The 14,439-nt window shown below is 38.9% G+C and overlaps 1 protein-coding gene across 1 annotated transcript in view; it reads right to left on the minus strand.

The window, feature by feature from the left end:
• The window catches only part of LOC137439349 (uncharacterized), a 34,696-nt gene extending 20,560 nt beyond the window's left edge, over window positions 1-14,136 (minus strand). The window contains exons 1-6 of the mRNA XM_078767970.1: window positions 14,019-14,136; window positions 7,953-7,982; window positions 6,982-7,171; window positions 6,751-6,879; window positions 6,431-6,611; window positions 6,070-6,295 (exon numbers count right to left, since the gene is read on the minus strand). Of these exons, the coding sequence (XP_078624096.1) occupies window positions 6,070-6,295; window positions 6,431-6,611; window positions 6,751-6,879; window positions 6,982-7,171; window positions 7,953-7,982; window positions 14,019-14,136 (874 nt within the window). The remainder of the gene's footprint in view (window positions 1-6,069; window positions 6,296-6,430; window positions 6,612-6,750; window positions 6,880-6,981; window positions 7,172-7,952; window positions 7,983-14,018) is intronic.
• Window positions 14,137-14,439: the final 303 nt, after the last annotated feature.

Here is a 14,439-nt window from a genome sequence, read left to right on the forward strand (position 1 = left end):
CAACTTCGGGTTTCTCTTGATGGCACATTTTATCCGCGAGATAGATTGGAAATTGATTGGGAAAAAAATGATTATGCGGAAGCCTACAAGTCCTACCAAAAGGTGTGTGAAAGTAATGGTAATAATGATCCTATTTTGGATATGGTTGCGTTTCAAAAACTTTATACAATCTACGCAATTGACCTGAGTTCTCAAAAGGAAACTATAAAGTCTAATCGAGTGGATACTTCTCTATACATTGAAAGAGGGGAGAGTGAAGAGGTTAATGCATATTGTTTGCTTTTGGAGGAAACAGAATTACAGATTAATACAGATAATGGTGTTATGATTAATATCACATAGGTTTTTTCTCATAAATAAATGGTTGGGGTATATGTTAATCAAATCAATCTTAATAAATTAACATCTTGTATTCAAAATCAAAAGCCTTGTATTATTAATGTTAATACAATTCAAAGAAAAGGAGCTGTAAGAATTGATGTTTTACTCACACACACACAAGTAAAAACACTAAATGATGTTGGATCACTTAAAATTAAAATGACGAAACCTATGTTAAAGAAATATTCAATAGACGAGTCAAGAGGAGGATTTCTCCCGTTTCTAATTCCTTTATTTGCTGGTTTAAGTGCGGCGGGAGCATTGACTGGTGGTATTTCAGCAGCGGTAAAAACTGATAACGAAAGGAAGACACAACTAAAAGCTCAAAAAGAATTGGAAAGACATAACAAGGAGTTGGAGAAACAAATTAGTGGAAGTGGTGTAATTGTAGATTTTGCTCAAAAACTTGAAAGTCTACCTGATAAAGCTAGATTGTTGGTTGGAGATATGCTTTCCTCTATCGCTCAAGCGGGTGTTAAACTAACTAAACGGGGTAATGGATTGTATCTTTCTCATAAATAAATGGATAAATGGTTTAAACAATTTGGAAAGAATACAACGTCAAATATAGAACTAGCTAAGTATTGTAAAACACTAAAAATTGATAATGTGGTTATTTGTATGAGAGATGAATTAATACATATAAATAAGAATACAAAGAATATTATTATGAATTTAGACACACAGAATGGTTCTCATTGGGTTTGTATTCATAATAGTCAGGATAAATATTATTTTGATAGTTATGGTATGCCACCACCTGTTGAAGTAATACAATTCTTACAGAATGGTGTTTATCAAACATTCCAAGTTCAAGAAATTAATTCTAAATGTTGTGGCCAATTATGTTTATATGTATTATTTCAACTCAACAATAATGAAAATTTTTATGATATCATTTTTTATCTAATATAAATGACTTATGTTGGAAAAGATGGTTCTATCTTTGGAAAATCCTCTCAGGATATTGATTTATCAAATTATTATACAAAGGCACAGGCTGAACGACAAAAATATAGTGTAAGTAAAAATATTAATATGAAGAATACTTATAAATTAATCAATTATCCAAACCCTACAGATGCGAATGACTTAATTAGATAAAGTGATTTATCACAATATATATTTTTAAAGAAAACAGCACGTTTTGTTAAACAAGTAAAATTTACAACCACAACACCTGGTTATACTGACCATACACCTTTCCTCATTGAATTTAACTACCTGCTTACAATTGAATTTTATAAAGAAGGACATTTAGTTAATATGCGAATTAATAAATGGGGGTATGATATGCCTGATTTAGGGTATAATTGGTCTTTTTCAATAAACATAGAAGACCTACATGATTTAAATCAGTCTCGTAAAGAAGAATATTATCCACTTGGTGAAGATAAGGATTTATGTGGAAGTACAATTAGTAAACAACAAATACGTGATTTTAAGAAAAGAAAAATATATGATAGTATAGCGATGCTTCGCATGACAAAGAAGGAAGGTAATGAGATAAGGATAGAAAGCCGAGGAATACAAACCGATTTGGTAGTGGGAAGATGGGGTGGTATTACCTGTCATAATATTAATCTCACATATATTTCTGATACATAAATGGCAGGAAGAAGACTACAAGAGAATTATAATTTTTGTATTCAAGGATACCTACAAGAAAAGGGTGCTCGGTATTACATACCTTATGATTTGGAGCATATACATGGGAATTTTGTCATAAAAAACTGGCCTTATACTGATATTGTTAAACCCACAAATAGAGACTTGTTTAAAGTATTAAATAAAAATGAACTTCTCAAAGTTATGAAATACTAGGACGTGCCCGTACGTGGGTGCCCGTTCCTTGGTGCGGCCCGCGTGACCGTACTATATATATATCTAAAATTATATCCCCCCCCTCTATTTACATGAAATGGTTTGGTCCATTCGCAAAGCCAAAGCGAACGGCTTGCGAGTACGGTGACAATCCCCCCCCCCCCCCCCTCTATTTACATGAAATGGTTTGGTCCAAAGCGAACGGCTTGCGAGTACGGTGACAATCCCCCCCCCCCCCCCCCCTCTATTTACATGAAATGGTTTGGTCCAAAGCGAACGGCTTGCGAGTACGGTGACAATCCCCCCCCTCTATTTACATGAAATGGTTTGGTCCAAAGCGAACGGCTTGCGGAGTTTGGTAAAGAAATCGCCATAGCGTGCACAAACGCGCAGGAAAGCGAAAGAATCGCAAATTAGTTTTAATTAGTTTTAAAACATAGTTTAACGCCAACATAGCGGCAACATAGTTTGCCAACGTGAAATAAATGAATACGCTCTCAAATGTGCCGTCCGAGGCAGAGTCTGTTCGCCACGTTCGGCACACGTGATAACTCGCTGCTCTCTGATTGGTTGAATCGTTTTTTGGACATAGCTCGGTAACTACTTCTCCGATTAATATGAAACCTTGAAAAGGCACATCCTCGGGTCCCCAGCAATATACCTGGCAAGTTTCAAGTATATCGGACCCGTGGTTGTCGAGAAACAGCGGTCACAGACAAACAAACACACAGACACACAGAGATTACTGGAATTATAGATAGACTAGGGCATTGCCCGTACTATATCTATATCTAAAATTATATCCCCCCCCCTCTATTTACATGAAATGGTTTGGTCCAAAGCGAACGGCTTGCGAGTACGGTGACAATCCCCCCCCTCTATTTACATGCAATGGTTTGGTCCAAAGCGAATGGCTTGCGAGTACGGTGACAATCCCCCCCCCTCTATTTACATGCAATGGTTTGGTCCAAAGCGAACGGCTTCCGGAGTTTGGTAAAGAAATCGCCATCGCGTGCACAAACGCGCAGGAAAGCGAATGAATCGCAAATTCGGTTTTATTAGTTTTAAAACATAGTTTAACGCCAACATAGTTTGCAAACGTGAAATAAATGAATACGCTGTCAAATGTGCCATCCGAGGCAGAGTGTGTCCTCCACGTTCGGCACACGCGATCGTTCGCTGCTCTCTGATTGGTTGAATCGTTTTTTGGACATAGCTCGGTAAGTAATTGTCCGATTAATATGAAACCTTGAAAAGGCACATCCTCGGGTCCCCAGCAATATACCTGGCAAGTTAAAAGTATATCGGACCCGTGGTTGTCGAGAAACAGCGGTCACAGACAAACAAACGTACAGACGTACAGACAGACGTACAGAGATTACTGGAATTATAGATAGATAAAACTCTTTTAGAAATCGTCAACAAATCTTATTGGTATCCTATTATGAGAAAAAGAATTATAGATACAAGAATATCTCAAAATCCAGATGAGTATATGTATAATATTCTTTGGGGTTTAAACTCAAGGGTAGCAAGGGATGAGGAAGGAGTTGAAGAAGAGAAGGAGAAAAGAGAGAAAAGAGAGAAGGAGGAGAGGGAACAAAGAGAGAGGGAGGAGAGGGAGATGGAAATCAGAGCGATTCAAAAAAGAGTGGATGTATTACAGCAAGAAGATCAATCTCAACTCACCGAAGAGGAAAATAAAGAAAGAATGAATGCTGTGAAAATATTGATATCAAAAATTGCTAAGATAAATGAGGAAGGAGTTAAAGAAGAGAAGGAGGAAAGAGAGAAAAAGGAGAAGGAGGAAAGGGAGAAAAAGGAGGAGGAGAGGGAGAAAAAGGAGAAGGAGGAGAGGGAGGAAAGGGAGCAAAGAGAGAGGGAGGAAAAATATAAAAAGATGGAAATCAGTGAGATTCGTAAAAGATTGAGTGTATTACAGCAAATAAATCAATCTCAACGCACCGAAGAGGAAATTAAAGAATTAACAACTCTTATGAAGATAATGGTTTCAAAAATAACAACGTCAATGTCTTCAATTTCAGGGAGGAGATTTAAACGAGAAAGTGGTGAAGAAGAAGAAGAAGAAGAAGAAGGAAAAGATTATGTGATTGATGATGTTGGTGTCATTGACTTTAGTTAGTTTTTATTTGTAAATAAATGGAGGAGAGAGTGAAGGCATTCCTTAGGATTCTTTATATTTTAAAAATAAAGATTGAAATGTATATGTTGAAAACCAAAAAGGTTTTGATACTCTGTCGGAATTTTTCTGATAAATAAATATGAGTTATTGTCTCAAATGTAAAAAGAAAACTAAATCTAAAAATATCTCTTATGTTAAAGCTAAAAATAATAGAGTTTATCAAAAAGGAATATGTCAAGTATGTGGCTCTAAAAAGTGCCAATTCATCTCTCCTAAAAGAGGAGGAGACATACAAAAGTTTCTCTCAGGAAGTAAATTTACAACAACTGGAATTCCAGGGGAATTACACCTTCCAGGGTATTCTTTCTGTGGTCCAGGAACAAACTTGGATAAAAGATTAGATGAGACTGACAATCCTAAACCTTGGTCCAGACCAAAAAATAGGGTTGATGAAGTGTGTATGAAGCATGATATTGCTTATGGGGATACCACCACATTGGATGAAAAACATGAAGCAGACAGAGAAATGTTGTATAATTTGTCTTTGATACAAAATCCGACATTGAGAGAGAAAGTTGATAGGTTTATTGTGAAAAAAATGATAAGTGTGAAATTGAAACTTGGTCTTGGTTATTTCCCAAAAAACTATTAAACTCCAATGATGTTATCAAGACTGAGGAGCTTTTGGCTAATGAATTACATAAACCTATAATCACAAAGTTTAAAAGAAGGAAAGTTTATTCTAAATACACTGACCACATATGGTCCGCTGATTTAATCGAACTAAATAATGATAAGGGATACAGGTATGCTTTAACCGTTATTGATTTGAGGAGTAGATTTGCCTGGGTTGTCCCTTTAAAAAATAAAAGGGGTGATACTTTAATGTTAGCCTTTAAGCTAATATTTGATAGGGATAAAAGAAAACCAAAGAAACTGTGGACCGATGAGGGAACAGAGTTCTACAACAAAATATTCATGAAATTTCTTAAGGGGAAGGGTATTAAATTATACAGCACCTTTAATGAAGGAAAGGCAGTTGTTATTGAGCGTTTTAATCGTACTTTGAAAGAGAAATTATATAAAAAATTCACACAACTCGGTTCTCAAAAATGGGTGTATTTAATTCAGGATATTGTAGATAATTACAATAATACAGTTCATTCATCAACAAAATCAAAACCATCAGAAACATTTACAAAATTAGAATATGAAAAGTAGATTAATTTGAGAAAGCCCAAGTTCAAAGTTGGTGATATTGTAAGGATATACAAATGGAAAAGCCATTTTGAGAAAGGTTATACACAAAAATGGACTAATGAATTATTTAAAATCATTGATGTAATGGATACAGTCCCTTGGACCTACAAATTATATGATTTAAATGGAGAAGAAATCTTGGGTTCATTTTACTCGCAAGAATTACAAAAAACAAAGCTAATAATTCATTAAACAACATTTCTATTCACCCCACCCAGATTAGCTAATTTAATTCGTGGTAATAAAAAAAAAAAATTAAATAAATAAAAAATCATAAGCCACGCCCACACCGACCCCGCCCACACCGACCCCGCCCACACCGACCCCGCCCACACCCATCACCTCCCACCCCCCGTGCGTTCCCCCACCCTTGATCCCCCCTCATCCCACCCCCACCTTCCCCACACACACAAGGGGAGGGGAGGGGTGGGATGGGGGTAATCAAGGGTGGGGGAACGCACCCTCCCCCCTAACCTTTATTCTTTTCTTGTAATTAATAATTAAATAATTCTGGACAAAGCATATATATATAAATAATATTTTAAACAAAATCTTTATATTTTTAAGACATTTTTCTTGAGGTATTACACATTTAACTTCTTCCCAGCACAAATCATCAATCTCTTCCAAACATAAGTCAAAGGTAGTTTCAACAGCAGCAGATATCTTCACGTTTGGAATCTCTTTCTGTCAAAGGCAAGAGGGGTAAAACAAGGAGAGAAATAAATGAATGATATACCCTGAATCACCTCCCACAATGCGCAGGGATATGGTGTACCTATTCGAAACGGTGTACCCACACATTGACACACACATGCTTACCTCCACAAAATCAAGCTTAGCATCCAGATCGTCGAGATGAAAATTAAGGATATCACAGGATGACAGGAAATAACCATTCCTATGGAGTCCAAAATCATCCCACTCCAAGCTTTGGTCTTCGAGGCTGCAACCATTCCTATGGAGTCCAAAATCGTCCCACTCCAAGCTTTGGTCTTCGAGGCTGCAAACAAAATAAGGAGAAATTACTATGCTGAAGTAAGCTTGACAAAACATCACACACACAAACACATACACACACGAACACACACACACTAAGGCAGCGTCGTTTAACACAAATGTATTAATATTTAGTATCTTACCTTGCATATGAATCTTGCAAGAACGGTGAAACAGGCAAATGGTTTAAATACTCATTCGCCTCGTTGTAAATCTCTTTCGGAAAAACTTCATTTTCTGCCAAGACCAGGTCATTTTCAAAACCTGAATTGCTGTAATAAAAAACATATATCATGTTATATAAATTTAAATTAATCACATACAAAGCTCTCACCAACAGTTCAATTCTGAATGTTCAAACAGTTCAAACTTACCCTTGTGAGTATTCTTCATCACTGGAATAAGACAAGTTGTCGTTCATCTTCGTCGATTCACAATGTTTAAAATTGAACTGAATACGGCTTTTTATAATGTAAAATGTATTCAGGGAAGAGAACTGGCTGACAGCATTTCGAGGAATCTCAAGGCGTGTGTGAAAACAGGAAACGAAACAATGAAGACTTTCTGGGAAGTTATCCAAGTCAGTGAAACAACGTCATTTCTCAAAAGCGAATAATTAATTTTAAAAAGGTTTGAGTATGGTGATGGAAGTTGGAGGAGAATTAAATTATTTCCCACGCATAAACAAATATTTGTCGGGTCGATGTTTGAGTGGGTTATATTCACCAGATGATATTAAGAGTAAAAGGTTAAAAGGTCCATAAGGTCAGAAGGATCACAGGTGTTTAAGTGGTCTAATGAATAAGGATAACATGTCAAAAGGTTAGAAGGTTCGTAAAGAACAGGGTGAGAGAAATATAGGTGTTTAGGGTCAATGAGGGAGGGAAAGAATTAATATGGAAGTGAATGGGTCAAAGATTAATCTGCCAGATGATATGTAGAAGAAGGATGATAGGTCTATAAGAGAAAACAAATATTTGTAGTGTTTGAGTGGTCTAATGAACAACATTAAGGATAGGTACTACAGACAAAAGGTTCATAAAGATGAGGGTGGGAGAAATAGAGGTGTTTATGATTTTTGAAAAAGACAAGGGGGTAAATGACATTAGATAGGGATTTCCCATGTTAAACGGAGGTGTCCCAGAAGCAACATTATTACACTACTACTACAGAACACATAAGAACAAAAGGTGGGAGCGGAGAGGAAGCCGTAGCCAGAGGTACTCCTGGGGGTGGGTTGGAGAGAGGGCAGTGCAAGGAGAGTGAGGAAGAGAGTTTTTGATAAAGATAGCAACCCCACCACCAGGACGAGGCTCAGGTCTATCATACCAGAGGATGGAGTAACCTGGAAGAGATATAAAGGAATCATAGACATCTTGAAGGAGGAAAGTTTCTGTTAAGCAGATCAAGTCTGGATTGTCAGATGCAACCTGAATAGAGAGATCAATCAGGTTTGAGTGAAGGCCCCGGATGTTTGAGGTCCATACCGTTAATGAGGAGAGAGGGGGAGCATCGGGTGCAGAACAGGGGAGGGGAGGGGTAGGGTCAGATGGAGGATGAGAGGGGGCGGTAGCCGGTAGGGAGAGCAGTTGATAGTGTGTCAGAGATTACAGAAGAGTTACAAGAAAGGGAAGGATGAGGAGGACGAAAGGTTTGATGGTGATGGGATGAGTGATCCGTAACCCATTCATTCACTCATTAATTAATTCTACCTTCATATGTCATTTATATAAATATATAAATAAATATATAAATATATTATATGAATATAAATGGTATTTGAATATATGCTTGTGTGTTTATGTATGTATGTATCTCTATATTTGTATATGCACGTGCACCAACTGTAACATGAACAACTGTAAGCTGCACTTCACTTCCGCTGAACTTGGGGACGGTGAGTGAGCTTTAGCGTGGCTCTTCCTTTTGTATGCATCTTCGAAACATATTACACATCTTACCCACATATCACTATACATACTTGTCTGATATACATGCCTGTTGTTTCTGTAGACTAAGAAGAAGACCTTTGTTGGTCGAAAGCTTGTCGAGAATTAAAGATCGACCGTCCTGAAGCTACGTCCGCGTCTGATTTAATCTCCCGATTATATATATGTATATGTATATTTATATATATATATATATATATATACATATATATATATATATATATATATATATATATATATATATATATATATATATACACATACATATATATATATATCTATGTATATATCTATGTATATATATATACAGTGGAACCTTGACTTACGAGTTTAATTCGTTCTGTGACCGAGCTCGTAACTCAAATTGCTCGTTTCTGAAATCAAATTTCCCCATTAAAATGCATTGAAATGCTATTAATCCGTTCCAGCCCCCAAAAAACCACACCAATTTTTTTTGTTACGTGTTTTTAAATAAGAAAAATGTACTTTATAAATAACAAAGAATGTATAAACAAGCACGACCTCGTATATACTGTACATAATAAAAGACAATGTAAAGAAATAAACTGGTTTTATTAAGTGTATTTACCTTGAAGATCAGACGAAGATGCTGGCGGAGGTGGAGGGGATAACTTTTGCCTTTTTCGCCACACTTTCCTCGCTTTCACTTGCAGGGCGTTTCAAGAAAAACCTGTCCAACGAGGTTTGTTTCTTCCTCCCTTTCAAAATGTTTCGAAAATGAGTGAGGCAAGTGTCGTTACACAGCACTCACTTTCTTAGGACCCATGGTTAAAACTAAGAAATTTTCCAAAATAACCAAAATGCGAAAACAAAGCAGCAGCGATATACGGCAGAGATACTGTACTTGCACGGCAAGATAACCACGTGACCGGAACCCACCTGGTGGCGGCTGGCGTAAACTCAAAATAACCAACATGCGAAAACAAAAATGCAGCGATATACGGCAGAGATACTGTACTTGCACGGCAAGATAACCACGTGACCGGAACCCACCTGGTGGCGGCTGGCGTAAACTCAAAATAACCAACATGCGAAAACAAAAATGCAGCGATATACGGCAGAGATACTGTACTTGCACGGCAAGATAACCACGTGACCGGAACCCACCTGGTGGCGGCTGGCGTAAACTCAAAATAACCAACATGCGAAAACAAAAATGCAGCGATATACGGCAGAGATACTGTACTTGCACGGCAAGATAACCACGTGACCGGAACCCACCTGGTGGCGGCTGGCGTAAACTCAAAATAACCAACATGCGAAAACAAAACAGCAGCGATATACGGCAGAGATACTGTACTTGCACGGCAAGATAACCACGTGACCGGAACCCACCTGGTGGCGGCTGGCGTAAACTCAAAATAACCAACATGCGAAAACAAAAATGCAGCGATATACGGCAGAGATACTGTACTTGCACGGCAAGATAACCACGTGACCGGAACCCACCTGGTGGCGGCTGGCGTAAACTCAAAATAACCAACATGCGAAAACAAAACAGCAGCGATATACGGCAGAGATACTGTACTTGCACGGCAAGATAACCACGTGACCGGAACCCACCTGGTGGCGGCTGGCGTAAACTCAAAATAACCAACATGCGAAAACAAAAATGCAGCGATATACGGCAGAGATACTTGCACGGCAAGATAACCACGTGACCGGAACCCACCTGGTGGCGGGTGGCGAAAGCTCGTAACTCAGATCTCGGCTCGCATCTCAAAGCAATAAACCGCCCGAGCGACGGCTCGTATCTCGAAAAACTCGTAAGTTGGTGCACTCGTAAGTCAAGGTTCCACTGTATATATATATATATCTATGTATATATCTATGTATATATATACACAAAGAATTAAGTTAAGCACCCAACCCCGTTTTTTAAAACCTCGCACATTACAAGTTTGTTGTCGTCAAAACAGTGTAATATACCCATGATATTGCTATATTTTCTGGAGAAGTGATATTATGGTCACATAAAAACATAACAATCATGCCGTTTTCATTATTTTATTCTGAATAATTTAAGGTGAAATTTTTTGGGAATTTTAGGCATATTTTCACCTCAATTTAAGTATGGAGCTATAGGTCCATCACGGACAGTGTGGATGACGTTTATGTTTTCTAACGTACAGTCATTGTTCTGAGAAGACCTCTAGCGATCTTTGCGTCAATAACGTGTGTAGGACCCACGTGATCGGATCACTACTCAACCCAACTCAACCCTACGAGTGCACTCATCTGCATTTCATCAATGGATAATTGCTAATGTCATACCAATCATTATTTGATCTCACATACCTTAGAATATATGCCAATGTATACATATACACAAAGAATATATATTAGGGGGTGCTTACCTTAATTCGTTGTGTAGGGGTGCTTAACTTAATTCTTTGTGTATATATATACATATACATATATATATACATATATATATACATATATATACATATATATATATAGATATACATATATATATATATACATATATATATATATAGATATACATATATATATATATACATATATATATATAGATATACATATATATATACATATATACATATATATAGATATATATAGATATATATAGATATATATATATATATATATATATATATATATATATATATATATATATATATATATATATATATATATATATATATATATATATATATATATATGTATATACAGACTTGGCATTTAATATGGAATTTTTTTTTTCTTGACTTGGGTTTACTTTCTGAACTCGGTATATCAATCTGGTGAGTTTCTTTTACGCTTCGGTGATTTCTTTGTTAAAAAAAACCATGTCACTGTTTGTCGCAGCAAGAAGTCAATAACAGGATTATATCACAGGTGGCGTGACAAAATGTACGGACAGGTACATTTGACGATTGGCTTCACAATCGGGTATATAAGGGTTGTTGCGTTCTGTATTAGTGGAAAACAAGTGCTGCACGTCTACAAAAGTTATTGCCGCTTCCTCTGGAGATGGTCCGTCAACTCGACAATGCTGTTTGTCATGGAGTGGTGCCTTTACGAAATTCCGGCATGAAACAGCGTGCTATTGCTCGGCAGTATGGCATCACTCAAGGTCAGGTGTCAAAGATCCCGAAACGAAATGCTCAGAGGGGTGTCCCTCCTCCAATATCGAGGCCAGGACGTCCCCGCAGAACCACAAGGAGGGATGATCGCCAGCTGCACCGGTTAGTCCGCAATGGCCGTACCAAGTCAGCTAATCGGCTTAGGGCTGAGTGGCAGCAACTGACAAATGTGCCTGTATCAAGAAGACTAGTCAACTAACGACTGGTTCAAGCAGGCTATCATGCCAGGCGTCCCCTGAGAAAGCCACGCCTGACAAGACAACACTGCCAGCGCCGATTGCAGTGGACCAGAGAGCACCGTCAATGGCAGCCAGGACATTGGAATCACGTGATCTTCAGTGACGAGTCTTGGTTTCTGGTCTATCGTCAAGATGGCCATGTCCGAGTGCGCAGACAAGTGCATGAAGCCTACAACGAAGATTGTATACTGCCAAGAGTCCAAGCTGGAGGTGGTGGGGTGACCGTTTGGGCTGCTTTTCATGCAGGGGGCAAAACTGACCTGGTTGTTCTGAATGGAAACCTGAAACAAGTTCAAGTACAGGGCCATTCTGGAAGAAACATTGCTTCCATTTGCTCGTGCAGCCTTTCGAGGAAACTTTGTCTTCCAAGATGACAATGCATGGCCTCATCGTGCTCGCATGATCCAACACTTTCTTGCTGACCGTGGTGTAGAGCATATGGAGTGGCCTGCCATGTCCCCGGATATGAATCCGATAGAGAACTTGTGGGCAGAATTAACGCGTCAAATCGACAACTTGGACCAGCAGCCTACCTCTGTGCGTGAATTGCAGCAGGCAGAGGACAGGCAGAGATTCCTGTCCAAACCTTAGAAAATCTCGTGAACAGCATTCCTCAACGTGTACGTGCTCTCCTGAATGCTCGTGGGGGGTTGCACGACGTACTGAATTGTAATTTTACTGTCCGTAATCCCAGTCGTAATTTAACTTTTGTTTTTGTTTAAAAAATTTTTCGCTAATGTGCAAAATAAAGAAATACTTCTGGAAAACGTACAGAAGTTTAACACAGTACTGTCCGTGAATCGAGTTCAACATCAGTTTCAAGGATCAATTTATTCGCTTTGAAATGTCAAATGTGGTTTTTGTTTCTTTTAAAGGTCACTAACAAAATCTAGAATAATTTCAACATAATTCCAATGAACTTTTGGTTCTAAGTCAACTTGAAAAGTAAGTTCACCCCCACAAAAAAAATAGTCCTTATTAAATGCCAAGTCTGTATATATACACAAAGAATTAAGTTAAGCACCCCCCCCCCCCGTTTTTTTACAACCTCGCACATTACAAGTTTGTTGTCGTCAAAACAGTGTAATATACCCATGATATTGCTATATTTTCTGGAGAAGTGATATTATGGTCACATAAAAACATAACAATCATGCCGTTTTCAATATTTTATTCTGAATAATTTAAGGTGAAATTTTTTGGGAATTTTACGCATATTTTCACCTCAATTTAAGTATGGAGCTATAGGTCCATCACGGACAGTGTGGATGACGTTTTTGTTTTCTAACGTACAGTCATTGTTCTGAGAAGACCTCTAGCGATCTTTGCGTCAATAACGTGTGTAGGACCCACGTGATCGGATCACTGGACTCAACCAATCACTTTTTTCACTTTGATCACTCAATTTCATCAATGGATAATTGCTAATGTCATACCAATCATTATTTGATCTCACATACCTTAGAATATATGCCAATGTATACATATACACAAAGAATATATATTAGGGGGTGCTTACCTTAATTCGTTGTGTAGGGGTGCTTAACTTAATTCTTTGTGTATATATATTGTTGCGGTTTTGAGAACCCACACTTGTTGTAAATATCGCATCATGAAAGGTTAAAGGTAGCACCCCATAGTTAGGCCACAAGCAACACCTAGGTCCCCATAGGACATCAGTTATTCCTTAGTATGTGTTTAGATAAGGCCATTTTCCAATAGTTGAATCTGCGTTGTGTCAATCAAATAAGAGTAGGCCCCTTTCGTTCATTTTGCAGCCTCCCTCCAAGCGACGCCATTAAGCGCGCTCCCCAGTCTGTGCCCCATGGCCTCTTCCAATTTGGTACACTCCTTGGCCAGCAGCAGCAGCCTTAGCTGCCCGTAAGCTCGCTCAACGCCGCCATAAGCCACGAGGTGAAGCCCAGAAAAAGGGGGCGGAGCGCCAGGGAAGAGGTGTGGCCACGTCATCCAGCCGTCAGGGCAGGGCCGGTAAGCGATAACCAGCCAACCAGGGCTGGAGTGACATCGCCTGACAGGGCGTGGTTGGGGCTGGCGGAGCGATCGCTGGCTTGAGATATAAAAGCCGGCGCACAAAGCCCTTTGAGAGGACTGTCCAGGACTGCTGCGATTTGGAGGACTGTGCGAAGGTCGACCTTAGGACGGTGTGTAGAGGACAGGACTTGCACAATTGGCGCTTGCGTACAGGACATTGGGGAGGCCGCGTTTGGCGCGAGTTGTGCGCAAAGTACGTACGCAAATTACCAGCTCCCCCCCCCCCCCCCACCCCCCGTCATTACAATTGTCCGCCCGCGTTACGCTATACGAAGAGTTGCCTGCCGGGTTTTTCATCGCCTGGACCGGAGCCGGACTGGAGCCTGGACGTGCTGGTGACCATCAACCTACCATCTGCAATCCCCGTGTGAGTGTCTGTATGTGAGACGGGCCCGTTTGTCCAGGGAATAAGTTAAGCCTGTAATTAAGACTGCCCTGTGTGCTTTTCTTTCCTCTTTCTT

The sequence above is a fragment of the Myxine glutinosa genome, chromosome 14 (assembly GCF_964187855.1).
Source record: "Myxine glutinosa chromosome 14, kmMyxGlut1.1, whole genome shotgun sequence".
Classification (NCBI taxonomy): Eukaryota; Metazoa; Chordata; class Myxini; order Myxiniformes; family Myxinidae; genus Myxine; species Myxine glutinosa.